A 27,306-nucleotide genomic window follows, 5' to 3' on the forward strand; every position below is an offset into this window, starting at 1 on the left:
ACAATGGTTTGGGCATAAACCCTTCACGGGGAATGTGGAGGGGGAATGGAGCTGAGATAAATGTGGGGGTGGGAAGGTAGCTGGAAAGGCGATAGGTTGATGCAGGTGGGGGTAATTTTCATAGGTCAGGGGAGAGTGGAAGCAAATAGGTGGGAAGGAAGATGGACAGAAAGGACAGGTCAAAAGGGTTGGATCTGGAATAACGTGGGAGGGAGGGGAGATTTGGAGACTAGTGAAGTCCATGTTGATGCTGTGTGGTTGAAGGGTCCAAAGGAAGAAGATATGGTGTTCCTCCTCCAGTTGTTGGGTTACTTTGATTTGATGGTGGATGAGGCCCAAGACTTCCATGTCCTTGGGGGAGTGGGAGGGGAACACATGGCTCAAGCATTAGCACAGGATAGTGGGTTTTAGATTCCTGGATGACTGGAGTGGTTTCTGGGGAAGGTAGGTCCTGTGCAGGTGGGATGGTCTGTGTTTGAACCAGAATGGGACCAACATCCTTGCAGATAGGCTTTCTACTACTGTTAGGAGGACTTTAAATTAGTTTGGCAGGAGGACGGGAGAGAAAGCAATAGTACAATAGCAATATAGTGAAGGAACTAAGTCAGACAGAGTTCAGCCAAATTGAGTTTTAAGGGAGTAGGCTTTTAGGGATGACCCTTATTTTAAATGGTAGGAGTATTATACATAAGGCAGATGAGTTAAGAGTGTGAATTAACACATGAAATTGTGATATTGTTGCCATCACATAGACATCATTGAGGGAGGGGCAGGACTGGCTGAAATAACTCCATGAAGGCCGGTATCCGATCACAAGTCACCCTTTAGTTACATGAGCATAGCACACCTAGCTCTCAACCAGTTCCTAGAGTGAGTAGAACCCTTGACACTCCTTTTTTTTTCCAAACCCTGCCATTCAAACAGTTTACAGGGACATGAGGACAAACCTCAAATCCCAGTTTCACATAAAGATATAAAGAGACAACAGCAATGACAGTTGTACATTCGACAACACTCCTATTTATATCTGTCAGCCAGGACTCCCTGATTGGATCAGATTAACAGCCCAATCAGGGAATTGTATTCTATGAGGTCCACCTGACTGACTTCATTCCACTAGCAACTCAACATTCCAGGGTATACGATCTTCAGGCAAAATGGGTGATTATATAAAAGAGGAGATGATGTCGCATTATTAATCAAAGTGGGACATTATCTTGGAAGGGTATTCAAATGAAGCATTGTAGGCAGAGATTAGGAGTAAAGGGGTAGTCATACTGCTGGGAGTATGTTATAGGCTCCCAAACAATCAACAGGCAATAGAAAAGCAGAGACATCTGTAAAAACAATACTAATAGGGAATTTGGGAGATTCAAACTCTGCCAAAATTACACAGGATAGTCATAGTTCAAAAGGGTTTAGATGGTGCAGATTTCTTGAAATGTATAGAGGAAAACTTTTTCGGTCAACATGTAGAAATTCCAACAAGGGACAGTGCTGTGCTGGTTCTAATTCAGCCAGATGGTACATGGGGTGGCAGTGGGAAGCATTTTAGTGATATTGACCACCACACAATACAATGTTAAATTTGTTATGGAAAAGGAAAAAGATGATCTGCAAAAAATAGGTTTGGATTAGGGAAGATAGAGCTTATTAAAATAAGGCACGATTTGGGCAAAGTAGATCGGTGGGAAAATCTTCAGTGGAAGTGTGTGTGTGTGCGTGTGCTCAAAAAGGCCCAATATGTTCCCTTTAGGGAAAAATTTGGGAGCAACACACCTAGAGATCTCTGGATGTCTATGAATATTTATAATTGGATAAGATGATGGGCTTTTAGCAGGTACAAAGGGAGTACATCAATGGAGGAGTATAGAAAGTGTAAAGGTCAACTTAAGAGCAAGTGGGCCAGCAAAGAGAAGGAATGAGGAAACACTGATGGGTAAAATTGGGGAGAACCCCAAGATATTCACTCCATTAGGAGAGGGGGATAAACAGTGAAAGAACAGGGCCTATCAAAGACCATGGGGCCAAATTGTGGACATGGAACTGGAGGGTATTGGTAGGACGTTAAACAAGTATTTCACACTTGACTTTACTCAGAGGAGGAAAGATGTAGATATAGAATTCAGGAAGAGAGACTTTGAAGTTCAAGATTGGCTGTTTAATGAGGTCGAAGGGCCTCAGTTACAGGAGGATATAGATGGGTTGGTCAGATAGACAGATTAACGGAAATTAACCTTGAAAAGTGAGAGAAAAGCACTTTGGAAGAAGTAACAGGATAAAGAGGTACTCGATGAATGGCAGGATATAAGGAAACTCACAGGGTGCTTGTCTATCGTCCCCTGAAGGTGGCAGGAGAGGTAAAGAGAACTTAGGAAGACATATGGAATACTTAGCCAACATCAGTTGTGGTATAGATAATTAGAGTAGGGAGGTCATGCTGGAACTGTACAAAACTTTGATTCAGCCACTGCTAGAGTATTGTCCAAGTCTGATTGCCTCACTATAGGAAGGATGTAATAGCACCGGTGGGATGCAGAGGAGATTCACGAGGATGTTGTCTGGGATGGAGCATTTTTAGTTGTAAAGAGAGGCTGGAGAGGCTTGGTTATTAAAGCAAAATATACTGAGGGAAGATCTGATTGTGATGCGAAAGTTTGAGGAGCATGGACAGGGTGGATAGGAAGCATCGTTCACTTAGTTTAAGGGTCATTAACATGCGGGCATAATTTTAAGGTCAAGGGTTGGAAGTTTGGAGTGCATTTGTGGAAACATTTTCACCTAGAGAATGGTGAGAATCTGGAATGCACTGGTTGGGGGTAGTAGAGGTGAAAAAGCAGGCAAGCTTTTAAAGAAAATGTGAGTGAGCTCTTGAAATGTTGCAGCATTCAAGGCTATGGGCCAAATGCTGGAATTTGGGTTAAGTGTAGATAGGTCAGCACAGACTTGATGAGCCAAAGGGATTGTATGGCTGTACAAATAGATGCAATAGATACAAGAATTCTGCAGCAAGTAACTCACCTCTGTCCACGTCTAGAAGCCATAAGTCAGAGAAGTGTGATGGAATACACCCCACTTGCTTGGATGAGTGCAATTCTAGTAACACCCTAGTAATCCACAATAAAACAGTTTGCTTGATTGCTACCGCATCCACTCCCTCTATCACTTCAGTTCAGTAGCAGCAGTGTGTATCATCTACAAGATGCACTGCAACAATTTACCATAGCTCCTGAGACAGCACCTTCCAAACCAATAACCACTTCCACTAAGAAGGACAAGAACAATAATTACATTGGAACTCTACAACCTGCAGCTTCCCCACTGAGCCACTCATCATCCTGACTTGGAAATGTATTGCCATTGTTTCAGTGTCACTGGGACTGGACTCTGAAATATCATAGATCTCCTTGCAGCACATGGACTGCAATGGTTCAAGAAGACAGCTGACCAGGGTGAGGGCAGCTATATATGTTTGCCCAATGATGCCCACCTGCCATGAATTAATTAAAAAAAATATAATTCTTATCAGGAGGTAACAAATAAATGGGAACAAGGGCTGTAATGTATTTGGATTTCTGAAATCCTTTTGGTCAGAATTTAACATTGTAGTCCTTTTATCTTGAGGTAACCTGAGATAAAATAATTAAGGTGTCACGGGTAGTGTATTAGAGTAGACAGAGGACTGGCTCACAAATAGAAGACGAAGTTGAAATGGGTAAGGCAATTTTGGGATGGCAGTGCCATCGGACTCACTGCTGGGGCCACTGATATTTCCAATATATAAATGACTTGGATGAGGGAAGTGAATATATTGCCATCAAGTTTGCAGATGACACAAATACTAGGAAACCAGATAGTGATTTCACAGGGCTTCCACAGGATAGATGTAGACTAGTCAAGTAAGTGGACAGAATCTTGGCAGATGGAATATAATGGGAAAATATGGGGTATTCCACTCTGGCAAGAAAAATAGAAAAGAATAGAGAAGTAGAATATATTTTAAACAGGGTAGGCAGTGCAGAAGGCTGGAGTACAGGGGATATCTGGAGTCCTCTGCTATGCATCACAAAAAGCTAGTACACTAAGTTCAATAAATAATAGTGAAGGCAAATGGATTGTTGGTCAGTATTTCAAAGGAATGAAGTATAAAAATGGGAGATCTTGCTAAGTTATACAAGGCATTATTAAGGAAGTAACAGCTGAATATTTGGAAAATCGTAATCTAATCAAGTAGTGTCAGCATAGCTTCATGAAAGGGATACTGTGTCTGATTGAGAGTTTTTCGAGCAAGTTTCAACGAGAGTGGAAAGAAGGGATCAAGTAGATGTATTTTATTTGGTCTTTGAGAGGTACCCAACAAGGTACCTCTCAAAAGTTGTCATAAAATAAGAGCCTATTGTGTTGGAAGTGGTATTTTAGCAAGAATAGAGAATTAGCTCATGGATAGGAAACAGCAAGTGGGAATAAGGGGTTCTTTTTCAGGTTGATGACTAGTTGGGTTCCATAGGGATCAGTGGTGAAAGCATGACCGTTTACAATATATATTAATGACTTGGAGGAAGAAAATTAATTTTACTGTAACTAAATTTACAGATGACACACAGATGGAAATACTAATTGCAAAAGAGATCTTAACGGTTTAAAGAGGGAGATAAATAGGTTAAGTAAGCAGGTAAAAAGTTGTCAAATAATCTAGGAAAATGTGAAGTTGCCCATTTTGGAAGGTAGAACAAAAAAACAGTATTTTACATGCTGAAACCCATAACACAAAAGGACTTGGGTGTATTTATGTTCGAAGTGCAGACAGCACATAGGTGCAACAGGTAATCAGGAAGGCTAATGAATTGTTCGTCCTTATTTCAAGGGAGTTGGCATATAAGAGTAGGGAAGTTTTTCTGCGACTCTACAAAGTTCTGGTGAGACCACATCTGGAGTACTGTGAGCAGTTTTCGACTCCTTAATTGAGGAAAGATACAATTTCATTGGAGGCAGTTCAGAAAAGTTCAATAGCAAGATCCCTGATTTGGAGGGATATCTTGTCAGCACAGATCAAATAGTTTGGGACTCGACTCACTGGAATCTAGAAGAGTGAGAGGTGATCTAATTGAAACATATAGGATTCCAGGACAAGTTGTGCCAGCTTTATTAGCAACCCATTCGCTGCCTTTAAATATTCACTTCTACCATTGGTGTTCCATTGATGCAGTAAGTAACATGTACAAAGTACACTGCAATAACTTATCAAGGCTTTTTTGACAGCATCTCCCAAACCATGATCTCCTCAAGGCCATGTGGCACATACAAACATCATTATATGTCGGTTACACACTGCCTGATCTGGAAATATATCATAATTCTTTCATCGCCATTAGATTAAAATCCTAGAGCTCCCTCCCTAACAACACTTCGGGGATACCTTCACCATACTACAATGGTTCAAGAAGACTGCTCACCACCACCTTAGGGCAACAAGGGATGGGCAATAGAAGCTGGTTTTGCCCCAGTGGCCACACCCTAAGAATGGATTTTTAATTAATATTCCTTTTGATATTCAATGTAATTATTAATTTTAACAGTTGTAGATTTGCTGCTGTTAAACCAAAGCATGTAGTTTCATTTGTATAAATTCAATTCACAAAAGATTCATTCTACTATAGCCATTTGTCTGTGAATGAAATCAAGGCTTTTGAGCCAGAAATAAAATCAGCAATGTTGAAATTACTCCGTATATCTGGTGATATCTGTGGAGCGTGAGAACTGTTCTGATGAAAGGTCATTTATTTGAAACAATGGGCTGAACCTTTCCTGAACAGCAGCAATTACTAAGAAGCTCACTACCTTGAGGGGTACAACTAAACCATCATTTCCAATCTGCTCAAATGCACCAATCACAGTTCATCTCCAATGGTTCCCAAGTGTCCATGTTGATGGTCTCACCTTGTCCTGTAATTGAGGAATGTGGACTGATAGTGTAACTTTCAAATTTTATTTTTTTGTTCAAAAGGCTGATACAGCAGGTATAGGAATTAATCCACCATTGCAAAGGCTCCAGTAGGGTGAATTTTGAAAAATAATAATTCTGAAAAATAGCTGGACTGAATGAAAGCAGATGTGGATCTTGATGCAGTCATGTTGGAGTGCCCTAAAACCTTGCAACCTCCATTGAACTCATTATAAGCAGAATACAAATGTTGAGAGTTGTTGTTATGATACAGCTTATTGTTTATTCGCATTACTAGTTTCACTTGTAATCTTGGGTCTTAAATGAGTGGCATATAATGTGCTCGATACAACAGTGTTAAATCAATGTGATATATTATTTCAGTCAAATGTAATGTTGATACTGGCAGAAAGATTCAAACAGAGCTGCATGTGGTATTAAACAATCTACTTGCTTGTTTACTTGAAGCAAGAAGGTGTTCTTGTAAAATTGAAAAATTTAAAGTTAGAATGGAATTAGAACTTTTTTTGCTTTATTTTTGTTCCTTTATAAGAAATGCTGTCCCATTTGCTGTCTAACTTTCAATTGTACTGTTACTTTTCCAAAATGAATTGGATTGTTCCATAAGTAAGTTAAATGGAAGTATTTTAATTCAGTGGAAGATCTTCAACAATAATAACAATTACTCTCCTTACCGAATCTTTATAACATCAAAAATATCTCATACTACTTGTATGGTGGTGGGTGCAGGGGCTAAAACAGGTAATGTGCCCTTTTGTACCAGGGAAAGTAAGTTCCCTCTGCAGACAAGATATGATTTCTTCTGGGCAGTCAGCTAATGTTGCAGCTTTGTTCATTGCAAATATCTGGGCTCTTTGTATTTTTACTACCAGAATATATTTGAGAATTTCCAGCATTTTTTGTTTTTTTTATTTCAGATCTCCAGCAGATGCAATATTCTACTTTGGGTTTAAATGTTGTTACTACATCTTGAATTTTTCCTCTCAATTTAAAATGTTAGCTTTTATTTAGCATATTTTGAACACTGGTAAACATTTGCTGTAGATCTGATTTTAGTTCTAAATGTAAGTTTGTTCTTCCTTTTTCTACTTTGTAGACGATTAAGGATATTAAACCAGCAACTTCGAGAACGGGAAAGAGCTGAAAAAGACTCCAGATCTGGAGAAAATAACTTTGAAGGTGTATACCTCATTTACTTATTTTTAATAATTATATTACAACCGAAAGCACATTCCTGAATCCTTGCAATTATATAATCTGAAAGCAACTAAGTTTATTTATTTAAAAAAAAAACATATTTCCTAGGAAATCAGAGACTAGTGCATTGTTTTTTGTGCTGAGTACCTTTAGAAGTAAACTTAAAATAACAATAACGCAAACATATTTGCCTGTAAATTATGTTGATTACCACAATAGTTAAAATTTTAGATTCTCAGGAAAATCTCTAACTTCATATTGGTTGATCATTTAGACACATAAAAATGCAGCTTTGTGAGCAGTGAGGCTGAGTGCTTAACTGTGAGGATTTTATAAGTGAGAGAATTCAGTGCAGTAAGGGAGGAGATGCAATTCTGTCTTTTCATAAAAAGGAATGGCCCAAGGGGAAGCAGCTGGAGATGGAGAGACCCAGTAGCTGCAGCTTGGAGGTATTAATTTAGGTGAGTGGGTAGGTGATTGATTTTAAGTTGGTTTTTCTCCCTCTAAACTGGGACAATAGCTTGAACTGGTCTATAGGCATGCAGCTGTTCCAATGTTCTGAACACAGCCATCAGTGATGGCAGGATTGACTCCCAGATCCGGAAGTCACTGCTGCACACGGGCCAACCGCTAAGAAAATTAGAGGGAACACTGCTGGTGAGACTATACCTGGAATATTGTTTGCAGCTTTGGTCTCCATCCCTAAGAAATGATATATTACCACAGGGAGTGCAGTGAAGGTTCGCCAGTCTAACTCCTGGGATGGAAAGTCTGTCCTACGAAGAGAGACTAAGGAAACTGAATCTGTATTCTCTATAATTTAAAAGAATGAGGTGATGTAATGGAAACATGTTAAATTCTTAAATTGCTAGACCAAGTAAATGTACAAAGAATGTGTCCCCTGACTAGGGCATCTAGAACTAGGGTCTCAGTTTCTCAACAAAGCGATTACCATTTAGAAAAAAGGAATATCTTCATTTGGAGGGTAGTGAATCTTTGGAATACTCTGCCTCCAAAAGTCTTTTGAAACTCAGTAATTGGGTTTATTCAAAAGGAAATTGATTCCACAATACTAATTAATGGATATGGGGATGGGACAAGAAAACAAGTTTTAAGGTAGATGTCACCCATGATCTAGAATGATGATACGGGCCATAAGGGGCCAAACAGTCACCTCCTTGTAGGTTGTTGTATATAATTCTCAGATGTGGGTCATCAGAGGAATTGCCAGAGGGTGGTGCATCTATGGAATGAACTGCCAGAGAAAGTGGTAGAGGCAGGTAAATTACAACATTTTAAAAGACATTTGGACAGGTGCATAAATAGGAAAGGTTTAGAGGATATGGTCCAAACACAAGCAAATGGGACTGGTTCAGTTTAGGATGCCTGGTCGGTATGACAAGTTGACTAAAGGGTCTGTTACTGCCCTGTGGACTCTATGACTTTATAAACATAAGTTCAGGGTTCTGTGATTCTCTATTATTTACTTGGTATGAAAAGGTAATGTACGAATAAACTATCTCAAGTTAATGCTGTGGCAGAAATGTGGCTAATTTGGAACTTAATATAAAGGGGTGCTGGATTTATTTTAATAAAGTCTGAATTGTTGAAATAAAATGTCAAAAGTAAGGATAATAAATCAAATCAATACAATATAAAATAAAACACCTGCATTCTACTGCTCAGTTAAGTCGAATTTTATGTATTTTTCATTTCTTGATTTTTAACATACCAAAATTCTTTTGGGCATGCAAGTGTTTTTTTTGCATTCAGTGGGAAAGGAAATTGGATGGGCTAAGAAATTACTTGCTTTTACATTACTTATTTTATTGTACTTTTTAATACAAATGTCATAACCTTTGTCTTTGATTCTTTTGCTCTTGCTCTCTCTCATTTTGCAGTGATTTCCTTGCAGTCCATGAATACAACATTGCAGGCTCAGCTGACAGAGTCTCTGAAGGGGCTGGAGTCTTTGCAAAAGAAAAATGAAGAACTGATGAATGTAATAGATAAACAGCGAGAGGAGAACAAACAGCTACTCAAATTAGTGCAGGGGAAAGAACAGGATCTTTTTCAGAAGAGCCAACAATGTGAGATGGACACAACTCGAGTCAAAATTGGTAGGTCAGATTTTTTTTTAAACTTTATTAAGAAATGTTAAAAATGACAATGAGTGTTACTAGATTGAAGCATAAATTCTTACTGAATTAGTGTTACTCCTATAGAAGTAGGTGAAGCCTTGACAAAAATGCGAAACATTCAGCTTAAGTTGGAGGCTTCCGAGAAGGAAAATCAAATTTTGGAAATAACACTTCGACAACGTGATGCAGAAGTGAACAGATTACGAGAACTAACCAGGTAACTTTTTAATGTAAATTATTCATCACATTTTTTCTTCAATATTTAAAAAATAAAGTAGTTTTTATTTCCAAATGTGCTTTTAAATTTGTTGCACCTTTTTTTAATTACATAGTGCTTGTGTGAGAAGTACATTGATGTGTTAATGTATCTATGCTTGGAATAATAAGTCGTTTGATCTTCATCTCAACGGTGGGAGACAGTCTTTCGAGGGAGGAGAGTTCCTTGCCTGCTAGTATTCTAGTAATCTGCTGGAAAATTGAGATTGTTAGCCTTGCCTGTCTGAATGTATAACTTCTGTGGTTTGCATTTTTGCCGTGAAATGTGTTTAGGATAATTGTTGCAATTTCTACAGTTCCAGGTAAATTATTTGTATGTTACAATTTGTCTCATAAGTGCTTCTGGTTTGTTGTGGGAGGTCTTACCATGATTGTGGATGAACATTTTGGCAACTGGCAGTGAGAGATATGCGAGTAGCTTATTGAGGAGGACAGAAGTGCTTCAGTAATGTGTTGAAAGTCAACATGCAGAAATGCAACATTCACATCAACTCCTAGGCAATTATCATGTTGGATTCAACAAGTTAAAAGTAGAATTTGTGAGAAGGATCTCAACGTTTTGAAATCCAGTGATTATAAATAGAGAGGAAAAACAAGAGCAGTGAAAAGAACAAACCATGCCCCAAACAAATTAGATGTGACCAGATATCTCACATAACAACAAATGTCCACTGTGTGACATTAAAGTTTGTAGATTCTGAATTGGCTTCATCAGCCATCTTCTGACCTATTGAAGATAATTGTCCTTGTCTCAGCGATAGCATGCTTGGCTTTATGGAATTACGAGATTTGTCAATATCTTTTGTCTCAACATTACCACTCACCACGTTTGTTAAACTAATTAATTATCACTCCTGGTTTACAATGTGATGATCAGAGGTCTAAAGCAGAACAGAATCCATTCTTCCTGCTTATAAGCATATTTCCCTGTTATCCTTAGAAAATCTGTTGCTCCAAGACTAGATGTGGTCAATATAATTGAATGTAATTATTAACTCTAACTTTCTAACATGTAATAGTGCACAGGATTTTATGTCTGAAGGGAGTGATGTGGAGTGAAGGATTGTAATCCAGCCCTTGTGGAATATTTGGCTTTGTCTGGCAATCCTTTCTCTTATGATCAGACTCTAAATCCATTTGGGATATGTCTCGAAGCTCTACATTGAGCTGAATGAGAGGATTAATAAATGAAACAGATCCTCTTAAGTATAATTTTCCCTCCAATATGAAGACAATGACAAAAGATTGTTTATGTACCATCAATCTTTTCTAAAATTTTAATTGGCATTCTTGACAATTTTTGGCTTTTTTTTAAGATTTGAATTTTCCAGTATAATTAACTGAAGTTTTGGCAATTGCAATTGTCCCTCCTAATTTCTCTAGGGAACATAAGATATTTTATTGCCCTACTTCTAGGCAAGATGAACAACAATGTCTTTTAGTTGTACAAAATTGTAAATGTTATAAAACATCAGTGCTTCAAGATGAAAATGGGAAGGTGGCTAAATGGGCACATTGATCTAGCAAGGTTGGGAGGATGTTAAGTGTTGGGATAAGGCAGTTGAAGATTTTTATCAATGTTGCAGCAGGAAAAAGAAAGATTGAAATTTATATGGAGCAACTTTTGGTCTTTGATTGGAACACGTGATTTTCAAATGTATATAGGCTTTTGTTGGCATCAAGTAGCACCACCATTTTAAAATTCTGCTTATTGTTTTCAAAGCTTGGAATTGCTTTGCCTCTCTCGACCTCTGTAATTTCTTCTAGCCCTTCCAAGGTATTTGCAGCTCCTCTATTTCCAACTTGAACATCCCCCATTTGATCACTACTGCCAGTTGTGCCTCCAGCTGCCTGAGTTCATGTCTTCACTCCTTAAACCTCACCACTTTACTTGCCTGCTTTTTTAAGGTGCTCAAATTACTTGACGTAATGGGCGAGATTTTCATGGTATCATCCAAGTTGACAGGGCCACATTCCTACCTCCATTCCTAATGCTCCCAGTTTTCATAAGCAAGGGAGAAATGAATGGACAGTGAGCCTATGCTCGAAAATTTTGATCTGTCTGGTACATTCCTAGCAACTCATAGCTCATACACACCAGTTTTCATGGAGAGCCCACCCTGTCAATAGCACCTTTTTAAAGAGGTGTGAAACATAGCTTTGATTGCAAGAATCTTCTTACCTGTGTCACCCACCAATTCGTAATGGCCCCTCATACTCTCCACAGCATTTGAACTGCTTCCACATCCATTCAACAAATATTTCTGTTATCTTTCATGCAACAAGTGTTGCTGGCAAAGACAATGTTTGTTGCCTGACCCTAATTGACCTTGTACTGAGTGGCCATTTCAAAGTTGTAAGGACTGATTATATTGGGGACTGAAATATGAAAAAGCCATTTTAAGAACAGAATTTGAAAGGGTGGATCAGTTTTAAAAGAAAGTAATCTGATACCTGTGGCAGGCATTGTAAACAACTGTTTGAACAAGCAGTAATTGGAATTTCAGGTTGTCAGTGATGTGGAGCTGAGGGTGTGTCCTATTGCAGTTCTTGTTGCAACCTGAGGGAGATAAATCTTCTTCCAGCCCAGAAATTGCCTGTTATCTGCTCAAAGACTCAGTTTAAACCTGAAGTAAACCACTTGCTTTTTGTGACTTTTGAAATTATTAAATAAGCCCCATTTTGCAAGTGTACCTGTTGTTTACAAACTTGGCCAACAAGAGTACTGCCTAGCTAAAGAAGGATCATCGCAACATCGGAACCAGGAAGCAAAGACCACTGAATTCATTTTCCAGTTTTTCTATTTTCCCTATTTGTGTGTCTGTGCAAAAAAGTATTTAGAAAGGTAATAGGGTTTTAAATAGTAGTGTTGTGTGGTAATGGTTTGGATCTGTATACTGTAAATAATTATTTGGGGACATTTTCTGGAAGAATAGTTGGGCTTGATATACAGCACGCTACCCCAGTGAGTCATAACGCAGTTCAATGTTACCAATAGTTACAATGAGTAGGCCAGACTTCATAGAGATGATATATTTCCTTCCCTAAAGTTTGTCATCTTACATTGAGCCATTCTCTGATTTATTTCTCAGGACACAACCTGTGTGGTTTAAATTTAAGTAATATTTGCCAGACAGGAAACAAAGAATAGGAATAAATGGATCTTTCTTTCAAGTGGCAGGTGGAGATAAGTGGGCTACGGTGGGGATCAGTGCTTGGACCCCAACTACTCTCGATACGTTATTGATTTTTAGATGAGAGAATTGATGGTTACATCTCCATGTTTGCAGATGATACAAGACGGGTGGAAGCATGCACAGATGCTTCAGTGTGATTTGGACAAGTTGAATGGGCAGTTTCATGACCGATGAAGCGTAATGTAAATAAATATAAGGTTATCCACTTTGGTAGCAAGGACAGGAAGACCGATTATTATCTAAACAACAACAGACTTGGAAAGGGAAATTGCAACAAGACCTGGATGCCCTTGTACACCAGACTGAAAATAAGCATGCAGATGAGCAGGTGGTAAAGAAGGCAAAATGTAATTTGACTTTTATAGCAAGAGGTTTTGAGTACAGGAGGAGGAAGATCATGCAATACCTGAACAGGGCCTTGGTAAGACTACTGCTGGAGTATTGTATGCAAGTTTGGTCATCTTTATCTGAGAAGGGATACCAAAGGTTTATCAGATCTGGGATTGCAGGTCTGTAGTATGAAGAGAGGCTGGATCAGTTAGGAATTATTTTTACTTGAATTTAAAAGAATGGAGAGGAGGAAAATCTCCTAGGGAAATCTATAAAATTCTAACAGGAGTAGATGGGGTAAAAGCAAGAAGAATGTTCCCGATGGTCAGGAATCCATGACCATGGGTTATACTCTAAGGATATGGGGTAGGTTATTTAGAACTGATGTGAAATCTCTTCACCTGGAGAATGTTGAGCCTAGAATTATCTGCCACAGAAAGTGATTGAGGTCAAAACATTTAATACAGAGCAACCCCCGTATCCGTGGAATCGTTTTCCTTGGCCTGAACATATTATAAGGAACTTTCTGGAACCAGGGGGCTGCTGGGAAGGTAAGTTTCCCATTTAAATGAATGGGTTTGCTCCAATGTGCGGTTTCGGGCTTCCGCAGTAGGTCTTGGAACATATCCCCCCCGGGTACGGGGGTGTCTACTGTATTTTTCACGAGAATGATCCCAGGAATGAAAGGCTTAACCCATGTGAGGAATGTTTGAGGACTCTGGGTCTATACTCGATAGAGTTTAGAAGGATGAGGTGGGGATCTGATTGAAACTTACAAAATTCTGAATGGCCTGGACAGGGTTCATGTTGAGAAGATGTTTCCGTTGGCAGGAGAGAAGAGGACGTGAGGGCATAGCCTTAAAGTGAAGACTCTTTAGAACAGAGATAAGGAGAAATCTCTTCAGTCAGAGAATAGTGAATCTGTGGAATTCATTACCACAGATGGGTGTAGAGGCCAGGCCATTGTGTATTTAAAACAGAGATAAGTTCTGGACTGCCAAGGGGATCAAGGGTTATGAGGAAAAAGCAAAAAAATGGGGTTGAAAAACCTATCAGCCATGATTGAATGGTAGAGTAGACACGATGGGCTGAATGGCCTAATTTCTACTCCCATGTCTTATGGTCCATGTAGGGGAGTTATATAGTTGATTTTAATCCCAACTGAGATTTAATTTGCTATAACAGACTTTTTCTTTTGTGTTGATATTATGGTTGGAAAAGATAATTATTTGAAGGAAGCAGGGTTGCAACTCTTTATAGAATAATTTTGACTACTAGATGGCCCCCATTGACATATGATTGGATGACAAATACGTTCAGATGGTATTATTCTTGAAAAGAAGTATCAAAGTTACCTTGTATGCTAATTTAAGAATTATACTTATGGCTTAAGTGCAGGATACAAGAAAGTATTAACATGCTATTACACTGAACATTGTTCACACAACAATCTAAATGTTTTAGGCTGTGGATTTATTCGTTCCATACTCCTGGAAGAGCTGTGCATAGTGCATGGGTCTTGTGATTCTCTTGAGCAAGAAAACGTGGGTTCAAAGTCCCACCTTCTCCTGAAATGTGTAGTGATGCTTCTGAACAGGTCGTTATAGGAGATATCTGGATCAGTAACTCACATCTACAAAGTAAGTTCCTTCCCCAGTTAGGTTTAAACTTCATGAGAAAATCAGGAGGGTTACTTTTTCCCAAACCAAGCACAAAGTATTTCAAGACATCATATTTCTTGAATAATGATTTTTTTTATTTCTGTAGATTGAGAATGACTGCTAGATTCTTTAAATGCTCGTGAAAAACATTTTTTTTACAAAGTTATTCCATGTTCTCTCATCTGAGCCCTGGACACGCTTGTCTTGAGTTACATCTTCAAATGCTTCCTCATTGAAGGTCCAAAGTGTTCTGCTCACTGACTTCATTTTGGCTTCATTTAAAATTTCTTAGATGTGAGATAAGACTCTCTACTACCCATGCTCCAATATTTACACTTGGGCAATAAATGGCAAATAACATTCTCAGATTTTAGGCAATGAATGCTTCCAATATGAAAGCGCCTAATCACCTCTCCTTAGATCATGGCTGATCTGATATCCTGAACTCCCACTTGCCTTTCTATTCTGAATACCCTTTTGATTCCCTTTTATTTCAGCCTTGAAAATAACTAATTACCCAGCTGTGACAAACTTCTGGGGGTACTTATTACCATCTGAGAAGAAATTCCTCCTTATGTCTGTCTTAGATTTGTGAACTCTTTTTCTAAATTATTCCCTCTGGCGCTAGATTATACCACAAGGGGAAACAACTTTTGTGCATGTACACTGTCAACTATTCTAAGACTTTGAAATGTTTCAATAAGGTCACCTCATTCTTCTAAGTTCCAAGGAGTACAGGTCCAACCAACTCAACCTTTCCTCATAAGACTTGCCCTTTTATACCTAGTATTAGCCTAGTAAATCTTCGCTAGACTTCCTCCGATGCCATTATATTCTTTCTTTAGATAAGGATCCCAAAACTGTTCACAGTAATTCAGCTGTGGTCTGACTAGTACCTTTTATTATTTTAGTTAAGCCTCCCTAATTTTATACTCCATTCCCTTTGAAATAAAGGTGAGCATTCCAAATGCCTTCCCTATTACATTACTGAACTCAGATTCTAGCTTTTTGTGATTCATGCAGAAGAACTCTCAAATTCCCGTGCTTTTTTTAAAATAGTTTTTCTGTATTTAAATAATATTCAGCTCCTCTGTTCATCCTGCCGATGTGCATGACCTCACAGTTTCCCATATTAAATTCCATGTTTTAACCCACTCACTTCACCTATTTATATCCCATTACACACTCCTGCCTCATCGCCACCATTTTTCCGACCTGCTTTTATGTCATCCACAAACTCAGTGACAATACATAAATTTTCCTCATCCAAGTCATTAGCAAACATTGTAAATAATTGTGGTCCAAATGCTGATCCCTGTGATAGTTCAAGTCACCATTCAACTGCATGCCCCTCCCCCATCCCAAGTCTTTGTCTCCAATTAGTTAAGAATCTATCAATACTAGTACTATCTCCAACATCATAGGCTCTTATCATATTAAGAATCCTAATGTGGGGTATCTTATCCAGTGCCTTCTGAAAATCAGAAAATCCAATATATTGAACCCCTTGTTTCTCCTTTATCTATCTTTCTTATTACCTCTGAGAATTCAATTAAATTTGATGGGTAGATTTGCCTTTCATGAAGCCATGTTTCATGACTCTGCTGATTACATGTATTTCTTAATGTTATAATAGTCTCAAATATTTTCCCAGTAAGCTAACTGACCTACCTGTTTCTTGCCTCCTTTTTCTTTTTCAACAAAGTTGTTACATTGACAATTTTCTAACTTCTGGGAGTTTTCCAGAATCTAAGGATTCCTGGAAGATTACTAATAGTGTACCCACTATCTCTGTAGCTACTTGCTTTAATATCGGAGGGAGTTAGATGTTGGTGTTGAAAGTAGTTTAACAGCAAAGACAGTTGAGGAACAATGACTGCTGTTTTAGAAAACGGTTCATGGCCCACAGCAATGATATATTCCAGTGAGGAAGATGAATTCTCAGAAGGGAATAAACCAACCATGGTTAGCCAAAGAAATTAAGGATTTCAAATTGAAATAAAAAGCATACAATAATTATTGGCACACTGCAAGCCAGAGGATTATGAAAGTTTTAAAAACCATGACAAAAAAAAGATAAATTTTGAAGGTAAACTTGCAATTCTTGTCAAGCTTGACAGCAAGAACTTGTTTAAATGCATAAAAAAAGAAAGAGAAAACCAAAGTGAACATTGAGAATGAGGTTTGGGAAATAATATTGCAGAAATATAAGAGCCAGAGGAATTGAATCAGTCTTCACCACAAAAAACACCAATAACATTCCAAAAATTTCTAATTAATAAAAGGGGCAAAAAGAGAAAAGAAAATATATACTACTGCTATCACTGGAGGAAACTTATTAGAGAAACTAATGGGATTAAAGATCGATAAATTCCTTACCAATGGGATGTATTATAGGATGTTAAAGGAAGTAGCTTCAGAGATGATGGATGACAATGACTGGATCCCATTCAACCCTCTCCTAAGTTCTTCCCTAGCTCTGAGGAAATGTCCTTAACACTGGAACCTGGCAGGCAACACCGCCTTATGGAAGCCTGCTCACAGCTACAGGGAACACTATCCCTAATTGTAATACTCCCTACCAGAAAAAGCATTCCTAATTCAGCTCCTCACTTGAATGTACCCCCTCTATCAAGGTACTGTGTTCATCCTTTCTGCAGTCCCCATTCGTGTCCTCACAGCTTGCAAAAACCTCAACTTTGGACAATTGCAGAGGGCAAGGCTTCTCAATATTAACCTCAGGTCCTCCTATCTGCTTCACCTGCAGTCACACTGACTTGTTCCTGATCACAGACCACTTTTGAATTACCAAATTTGAGTGGTATGACTGCCCTCTGGAGTAAAATAACCAGGTAATTGTCCCCTTCCCTCGTGTCGTAATGTCTGCAGTTCAGACTTCAGCTCCTCAATTCAGATCCAAAGTTTCTTGAGCTATGAACATTTACTATAGATGTGTTCACTCTGGATCACATTGGTATCCAGCATACCACCTGTCATGCCATCATTACCATTTTGATTTAACTTAATTATTTAGGATTCCCTGCTCTTTAAGGTGAATTGTAACGATAGTTTGTTTTTATTAGCTAAAAAGAAAATTCAGACTAATAATTTGACAGTTCTTTGTCAGAAAAGAAGAAAAACATAGGAAACCTAAAGATCTTACTTTTAAAAACTAGATGTATTCACCAATGTACTGTGATTTGTAGTATCACTCCACTGTTGATCTCAATGCAGGTCGACCTGCTAATCTACACCTTTTATCCTCTCCCACTCACCTCTTACTCTGGAGAGTTTGCTTCTTGCAGTAAACCTTAGTTAAAGCACTTCTGTCAGCCTTTGCACCAAGTTGCCACTTGGAACCAAATTTCCAGTAGTATAATCAGTCACTCATTTGTCCTTCGTCTTATTCTGCTGTAGCCTTGTTCATAGTCTTGACTGTGAGATCCTTACTATTTCCTCCTTTTTCTTCTATTACATAGCCCAAATAATACTCGATCAAGAAGCCAAGAATGGCTAATAAACCAGGAATTCATATTTACTTTATCTTAATTTCTGTCTGTGATTCATTGTCAAGAACGTGAAAGGGATTCCTCTTTCAAAACCTTTATGTTTCATTCAGTCACATTTAAATTACAGACCTGGCAATCTTTTTGTGCTACCTGCACTACTAATAGTGTGTTAGCTTTGTATTTGTTAAGAAATGTTTAGTATTTTCATCAACTGACTATATTGCTGATTTGTTTTTACAGAAAACTGCAAGGCAGCATGGCAAGACTCCTTTCAGACCTTAGCATAGATTGCATGAAAACCAAACCCACATCCAGACTCACCAGAAACCTTCTACATGAATATGAGAAACAACTAGAGGATGTTCCAGGTTTGAGTTCTGTAACAGCTTATCTTAAAAATCTGGATAATAATGCTGAATACAACACTCGAGCTTTATCATCTGATAAAGTTCCTGAATCTGAACCTTTGACCATGCGAGATCCCCCTTACTTAATATCTGCAACCACAGGAACATGCCAAAATAATGTCCTGTCAGCAAAGTCTTCACCCACAAGCTTTTGCAGGTTCAGTGCACAGACTGAATGCCATATTAGTAGAGGAAGTGGGGACTCTACGCTGGATGAAACCACATACATTCCACTAGCTGGCAATGCCACCAAGCAAGAAAATGAATCAGTTGAAAGGAGGAATTGTATACCATTACATTTGAACAGTGGATCAAAGAAGTTGTACTATGACAGTGGAAGTTCATGTAATGGAATGGAAGTAGTGCCATGTATCCTGGATGATTTACAAAAACCAGAAAAGCCTTTTCCAGAAGAAATACCTGTTACTCACAACTTAAAGGAGAAGACCCTGGTAAACAACTGTACATCAAGAATGGCAGAGGCAGGAAATAAGCAGATTCAGTTGACACATTTAGACCTAAATAGTATTGATTCTCCACACAATATTACAGATCTTCCAAAATCTAATTTAAATTCATGTACGCCTCATCCAGATCAGAGAAACAGGACAGTATTGTATAAAGACAAGTTTTCAGCAGTAGATTCAAGTTTGTCTAGTATTGATTATAAATCTGTAAAATCAGGTTGGAGTATGTCATCTATTTCTTCATTTAATTCTCGTGACGAACAAGACTTCAAGAATAGTTTAGCAGCCCTAGATGCCAACATTGCAAGACTACAAAAGAGCTTGCAGGTGGACCTTGAGATAAATCGATCTCAAAATATTCAATGATAAGTGACTTTTATCTGTAGATTGTATGTTCTTCGATTTTTTAACATGATATGATTAGATTTAATTGAACATTATTTTTAATACTGTGCACTGAATTTTATATTTAGGTAAGTTTTTTTTCTTGTTTTTTAATCACGGATTTCTTTTTCTCTTGTTAGATTTTAATTTCAGAAAATAGACTCTGGTGCTTCTTTACTAGTTTGTTTTCAGTCTAGAACCAAATGAAACTTCATTTGGGTGAAATTCTTTCAATTTGTACTTGCACTTCATGAATTATAAAGATCAGGTCTCTTTAAGAGGAAATTACATTTTGTACAGATTTGTTTTTGACTCCATGTGTTTACAGACCTTAGTCACTTCCCCAAGAAGCATGTGATTCAGCTGGCCTGCCCTGGAAGAGGCAGATTAAAACTAAGGTTAAAAAATTTGGTTTAAAACAAATGGGAAAACATTTTTTTCTCTGAGAGTTAAGAGTGTTTGGAATTGTTCTCTTTAAAAGACAATGCAGAATATTTAAATATTTTTAAGGCAGCAGTAGGTAGCTTATTGATTACCTTGGGTATAAAAGATTATTAGTATATTCAGGAATGTAGAATTGAAATCAAAATCAGATCAGCCATGATCATATTGAATGTCAGAGCAGGCTCAAAGGGCCAAGTTGGCCTACTCTTGATCCTGATTCAGGCCTCTTGCTGACTTTTCAGTTGATTTGATGAGACCTCCAATAGTTCAACAATATTCCACTCAAGCTTTCCACCTTCTTTAAGGCACAAGTCCAGATGCAGCTGAAATCAACAAGATGCTATTTTCCTGAATCCTAGCTTAAAGTCCTATGCCTTATAAATCTGGGCAGCCTTAATCCAGGTTCTAATGGAGATAAAGCCAAAGTTGATCCTAACCACCATTTTGGAGCTAGTTTGTTGTTGTATAGTCATGCATCTTGACTCCCAATGCTTCTCATCCACCAGCAGCAATTCTGTACAGGAGATTGTACAGTGGTTAGCACTGCTGCCTCACAGTGCCGGAGACCCGGGTTCAATTCCTGCCTCAGGCGACTGACTGTGTGGAGTTTGCATGTTCTCCCCGTGTCTGCATGGGTTTCCTCCGGGTGCACCGATTTCCTCCCATAGTCCAAAGATGTGCAGGTCAGGTGAATTGGCCATGCTAAATTGCCCATAGTGTTAGGTAAGGGGTAAATGTAGGGGTATGGGTGGGTTGCGCTTTAGCGGGTCGGTGTGGACTTGTTGGGCCGAAGGGCCTGTTTCCACACTGTAATGTAATCTAAATTACAAACAATAAAAACTAATTTTAAAACATCAAATCTGGTAATTTATGTGACTACTGAAAGCGATCAAAACAATTTCCAGGTTAAGATTATAGCCCTGAGGTACATCACCCAATCTTCCCCATCATTTTTATGCTTTGATATTTGTTTAATTTGTGAGCTCATCTCAGTTCCTTTTTGAATCTTAATAGATGAGCTGAACAGTTTGCAAAAGTCATTGTCCTTTGAGGGAGATGAAAGTAAAACCTCCCCACATATACCCTTGTTCTGTGTTTGCATAGCTAATATATGTTCCGTCATTCTCTCTCTTTATCCATCTTACTCTACCTCCATATGTATATATTGTATATTTCTCTCTAGGCATCAGTATCTTAATTGCTTTGTCTAATCCTATAATTATTTCAAATGATTCAGCCAAATCTCCCTGATGTCAAGTCAAAACAAAATACTGCAGCTGCTGGAACCTGGAATAAGAACAGAAAATCTCAGGCATTTGTAGAGAGAGAAATGGAGTTAATGTTTCAAGTCTGATATGATTTCTTTAGAACTGAAAGGGTCTGGAATATTGTGGTTTTTATGGGGACAGAAGGGCAAGAGGAATGCGTGGAAGAGGTGACAAGGGTGTCCAAAGCAAAAGACAAAGGGAGTGCTAATGGTTGTACATGACAGAGATGTAAAATGGGTGTAAATGATAGCTGTGGAAATGAGAAAATGGCTTCTCCCCTTCCCTATCAGCATTCCAAAAAGACTACTCCCTCAGTGACTCCCTCGTCAGGTCCACACCCCCACCAACCCAACTTCCACTCCTGGCACCTTCCCCTGCAACTGCAAGAAATGCAAAACTTGCGCCCACACCTCCCCCTTACTTGCCTCCAAGGCCCCAAGGGATCCTTCCATATCTGCCACAAATTCACCTGCACCTCCACACACATCATTTAAGAGGGAAATCAGGAGGGCAGAATGGGGACATGAGATAGCTTTGGCAAATAGAATTAAGGAGAATCCAAAGGGTTTTTACAAATATATTAAGGACAAAAGGGTAACTAGGGAAAGAATAGGGCCCCTCAAAGATCAGAAAGTGGCCTTTGTGTGGAGCCACACAAAATGTCCAACCACAAGGGATGAACTCAGATTTCCCCAGTTTCCTAATTTCCCTCGAACTCAGCACCGCCTTCCTAACCTGCAATCTTCTTCCTGACCTCTCCGCCCCACCCTCACTCCGGCCTATCACCCTCACCTTAACCTCCTTCCACCTCTCGCATTTCCAATGCCCCTCCCCCAAGTCCCTCCTCCTTACCTTTTATCTTAGCCTGCTTGGCACACTTTCCTCATTCCTGAAGAAGGGCTCATGCCCGAAACGTCGATTCTCCTGCTCCTTGGATGCTGCCTGACCTGCTGCGCTTTTCCAGCAACACATTTTCAGCTCTGATCTCCAGCAGCTGCAGTCCCCACTTTCTTCTAGAAGATCTTAACCTACTGCGATTCCTCTTGCTCTGAGAACAGCAAACCCAACAAAATGCAAATAAGACAATGGTGGGGAGGTTGTAGTTATCAAAATTGAGGACAGAGATTATGTTCAACCATGTTAAGTCTGAGGCGCTATAATGTGCCTAGATAGAAAATGAGGTGTTCTTCATCCATTTTTAGTTGCACTGAGAGTCATAGAGATGTACAGCATGGAAACACACCCTTCGGTTCAACTCTTCCATGCAGACTTGATATCCTAAATTAATCTAGTCCTATTTGCCAGCATTTGGCCCATATCTGTCAACTTTTCCTATACACATACCATTCCAGATGCCTTTTAAATGTTGTAATTGTATCAGCCTCCACCACTTCCTCTGGCAGTTAATTTCCATTCACACACCACCCTCTGCATGAAAAAGGTGCTGCTTATGTCATTTTAAATCTTTCCTATCTCATCTTTAAACCTGTAGTTTTAGACTCCCCTACCCTGGGGAAAGGACCTTGACTAATGAGCCTATCCATGCCCCTCATAAGAACGAAGAGCAAGAGTAGGAGTTGGCCACCTGGCCCTTCAAGCCTGAGCCTGCTCAGTCATTCAACAAGATCATGGCTGATCTTTTCATGTCTCAGCTCCACTTAACCACCCTCTCACCATAAACCTTAATTCTGTTCCTATTCAAAAAGTTATCTATCTTAGCTTTAAAAACATTTACTGAGGAAGCCTCAACTACTTCACTGGGTAGGGAATTACATAGATTCACAACCCTCTGTTTGAAGAAGTTCCTTCTCATGTCAGTCCTAAATCTGCTCCCCCAATTTTGAGGCTATGCCTTCTTGTCCTAGTTTCACCTGGCAGTGGAAATATGCTCTTGTATCTTATCCATTTCTTCATAATTTTATATGTTTCTAAGATCCCCACTCATTCTTCAAAATTCCAGTGAATACAATCCCAGTCTACTCAGTCTCTTCTCATAAGCCAACCCCCTCAACTCCAGAATCAACCTACTGAAACTCCTCTGCATCCCCTCCAGTGCCAGTACATCCTTTCTCGAGTAAGGAGACCAAAACTGCACATGGTACTCCAGGTGTGGCCTCACCAGCACCCTATACAGCTGCAACATAACCTCCCTGCTTTTAAACTCAATCCCTTTAGCAATGAAGAACAAAATTCTATGTGCCTTCTTAATTAGCTGTTGCACCTGCAGGCCAACCTTCTGTGATTCATGCACAATGACACCCAGGTCCCTCTGCATAGCAGCATGCTGCAACTTCTTACCATTCAAGTAATAGACCATTTTACTATTATTCTTACCGAAATGGACAATTTCACATTTATTAACATTGTACTCCACCACCTACAAGACCTTTGCCCACTCACTTAAACTATCTATGTCCCTTTGCAAAGTTTCACAATCCTCTGCACACTTTGCTCTACCACTTCCTTAGTGTCATCCACAAACTATGACACACTACACGTGGTCCGCAACTTCAAATAATCTATGTAAATTGTGAATAATTGCGGTCCCAACACTGATCCCTGAGGCACACAACTAGTTACTGCCAACCAAAATAACACTAATTTATTCCCACTCTTTGCTTCCTGTTGATTAACCAATCCTCTATTCATGCTAATACACTGCCTGTAATACCTTGCATCTTTACCTTATGCAGCAGTGTTTTGTACAGCACCTTGTTGAATGCCTTTTGGAAATCTAGATACATCACATCTACGGGGTCCCCGTTGTCCACTGTGTTCGTAATGTCTTCATAGAATTCCAAAACATTAGTCAAGCATGACCTGCCCTTCATGAATCCATGCTGCCTCTGCCTAATAGGACAATTTCTATCTAGGTGCCTTGCTATTTCTTTTTTGATAATAGATTCCAGCATTTTCTCCACTACAGAAGTTAAGCTAACTGGTCTATAATTCCCATCTTTTGTCTAACTCCCTTTTTAAACAGTGGCATCACATCTGCTGTTTTCCAATCTGCTGAAACTGCCCCAGAGTCATGACCTTATAAACTTCTATAAGGTCACCCCTCAGCCTCCAGTACTCCAAGGAAATAGCCTCAGTCTCTCCCAATAGCTCAACCCTCCAACCCTTGTACATCCTTGTAAATCTTTCCTGAACCCTGACAAGTTTCACAACATCTTTCCTGTGGCAGGGAAACCAGAAATAAATGCAGTATTCCAAAATTTGCCTAACTAATGTCCTGTACAGCCACATGACCTCCCAACTTAATTGGTCAGCACACTGAGTATCAAAGGCAAGTGTACCAAACGCTGCCTTCACTACCCTGTTTACTTGCAAGGAACTATGAACCTGCAGTCCAAGGTCTCCTTGTTTTGGCAACACTCCCCAGACCTTACCATTAAGTGCATAACTTCTGCCCTGATTTGCCGTACCAAAAAGCAGCACATCTCATTTTTCTAAATTAAACTCTTATCTGCCACTCCTTACATCTGATCAAGGTGCCATTGTATTCGGTGGTAATCTTTTTCGCTGTTTCAATTTTGGTGTCATCTGCAAACTTATTAACCATTCCTCCTATATTCACATCCAAATCATTTATAAAAATGATGAAAAGCACTGGACTCAGAACCGATCCATGTGGCATATCGCTGGTCACAGGCCTCCAAATTGAAATGCAACCACTCTCTGTCTCCTTCCTAAGAGCCAGTTATGTATCTAAATGGCTAGTCTCTCTGTATTCCATATGAACTAACCTTGCTAGCCAATCTACTTGCAGAACCTTGTTTAACCTCTTACTCCTTACTCCATATAGACCATGTCCAACCCACTTCATTGCATTGTAACAAGCCCAGGACAGCATGGGAGCAAGATGGTTTATTGACATGTCAATCAACTGGAAGATTGGAGTCATTCTTAGAGCGGATGTGTTCTACAAAGTGGTCACCCAGTCTGCGGTTGGTTTTGCCACTGTAAACGAGACCATGTGAGCAGCAGTACAGTAGATATGATTGAAAGAAATACAATTAAACTACTGCTTCACCTAGAATGTGAGACTGGGACGTTGGACAGTGAGAAGGTGAAAGGGCAAGTGTGACATCTTGTGCAATTGCATGGGAAGGTGCATTGATGGGTGAGGTACTGTTAGGAGTGATGGAGGAGTGAACCAGTGTGTCGAGGATGGAACAGTCCTGCAGAATGTTGATAGTGGAGAAGCAGGGAAGATGTGTTTGTTGGTAACCTGGAGGTCGTGGAAATTGTGGAGAATGAACCTTTGAATGTGGAGGCTGGTAGGATACAGAGTGATGACAAGTGGAACACACCATTTTTATGAGAGGAAGAGATGATGATAGAGTGTGTGTAATGAATCAGACATGGCTGAGGGTCCTGTCAACCACAGTGGTGGGGAATTGTCAGCTGAGGGAAAAAGAGGACATATCAAAGGAAGGTGGTATCATTGGAACAAATGCAATGGAGTAGAAAAACTGAGAGAATAGAATGGAATTCTTGCATGATATAGGGTGTGAAGAAGTGTATAAAGGTATGTGGGAGTTGATGGGTTTGTAATAGATAAGTCTTTGGAAATAGTAAGGTGGGGGGGGGGGGGGGGGAGGGTTGGTAACTCCTGCTCCTGTGCTTCTAAATGTGCTAGATGTGGGCCTTATTTAAAATTTGGATGTATTTGTTATGTTTTACTGACGCCATTCATCAAATGTAAATTCTGACGTGTAGACTTATGAAGATAATGCTGATCCACAATAGTCTGTGCCTGAAATGAAACCTCCTATCAAGAGCTACCTTTGTATCTAAGAAGAATGCAACCAATTGTTTGTTCAATTATTATTTACCCTGCAACATCACAGGATTATCTTAAATCTGATCATGTAATCATTTTCTTGATACAAAATGCGTGTCATGTGGATTTTAACCTTTGTCCACCAACCTAGTACCAACTTTAAAAAATCTGAACATGTTGGTTAGATAGAACTCTCAACATGGCTTCTAGAAGAAGATAGTTCAAATAACAAATTCTCTAGCAAGGTGATTAGATAGATCCTTGCTAATATTCCCTTTAGTAACTACGTATATTAAAATGAAAGGGTCTGTAGCTTCAGCTCTGCCTTGTTACCCATTCTGAATATTCCTATATCATTAGCTTCCCTCAATCCTGGAATTATTATATCCATGATTGTAGCAAATGTTCAATATATAATTGAGATCTCATTTGGCACTTATCCAATTTGACTTTTTTTTATCTGATGATTATGTGCAGATATTTTTCATACAAACGTAGTGACAAACGTACATTTGTATTAACTGGCAACTTATTTATCTTCTGGAATAAAAACTGATACAAAGCACTAATTTTAGATCTCTGTGGCTTGGGAGTTCACCTAAATTTGTTCTAAGGATTTTGTTGGAAGCAGAATTATACAATGCACTTCTGGTTCAGGTAATGGAAGGTTAAAACCATGGAATGGTGAATCATTTGTGATTCCAACTGATACTATTACTAGACAAAGCTTGTTAGATAATATTTTGTCGTTTTTGTGATGTGGCATCTCAACAAAATATAATCCTATACTGCTTCAGATTTTAGGTTTAACAATAAAACAGAAAATAAATTAAAATAAAACAGAATAAGCCTAACTATTTACACATTGCATTTAAACATTTTGAAGCATGTAATAAAAATATAATCTTCTTAATCCTAAATATACGCATTTACAGTATTCACACCAGAGAGAATTCCCTTCTGTATCACCCCAATAGAACTTAAATTAAGCTTTTGGTAGCTTCACCTCCCACCTCTATAACTATCTCTCGAGAATTTGATAATTTCTTCCTGGAACCTTCATACAATCAAGTTTAAACTTTCTTAGCCTCAAATAATCCCTTCAGGATTTTAACCATTTATGTCTGGTCTGGACCTTTTACTACAATGCTAGGTTAACCTATTTTTAACAGTTCTAAACTACCTTCTCCTTTTCTTATAAGCAATAGATTTATACAAAACAAAATCTAAAAAAACATTATTTCCCCAAACCCAAGACAAATTTCTGACTTTTA

General features: G+C 38.9%; 1 protein-coding gene across 3 annotated transcripts in view; it reads left to right on the plus strand.

Annotated features, from left to right (window-relative positions):
- ccdc14 (coiled-coil domain containing 14) overlaps positions 1-20,577 on the plus strand; it is a 49,816-nt gene extending 29,239 nt beyond the window's left edge. For all 3 annotated transcript variants that reach the window (XM_043693741.1, XM_043693740.1, XM_043693742.1), the window contains 4 exons: positions 7,059-7,141; positions 9,061-9,279; positions 9,385-9,517; positions 18,514-20,577. In XM_043693741.1, the coding sequence (XP_043549676.1) occupies positions 7,059-7,141; positions 9,061-9,279; positions 9,385-9,517; positions 18,514-19,513 (1,435 nt within the window). In that variant the 3' untranslated portion in view covers positions 19,514-20,577. The remainder of the gene's footprint in view (positions 1-7,058; positions 7,142-9,060; positions 9,280-9,384; positions 9,518-18,513) is intronic.
- Positions 20,578-27,306: the final 6,729 nt, after the last annotated feature.

Source organism: Chiloscyllium plagiosum, chromosome 7 (assembly GCF_004010195.1).
Source record: "Chiloscyllium plagiosum isolate BGI_BamShark_2017 chromosome 7, ASM401019v2, whole genome shotgun sequence".
Classification (NCBI taxonomy): domain Eukaryota; kingdom Metazoa; phylum Chordata; class Chondrichthyes; order Orectolobiformes; family Hemiscylliidae; genus Chiloscyllium; species Chiloscyllium plagiosum.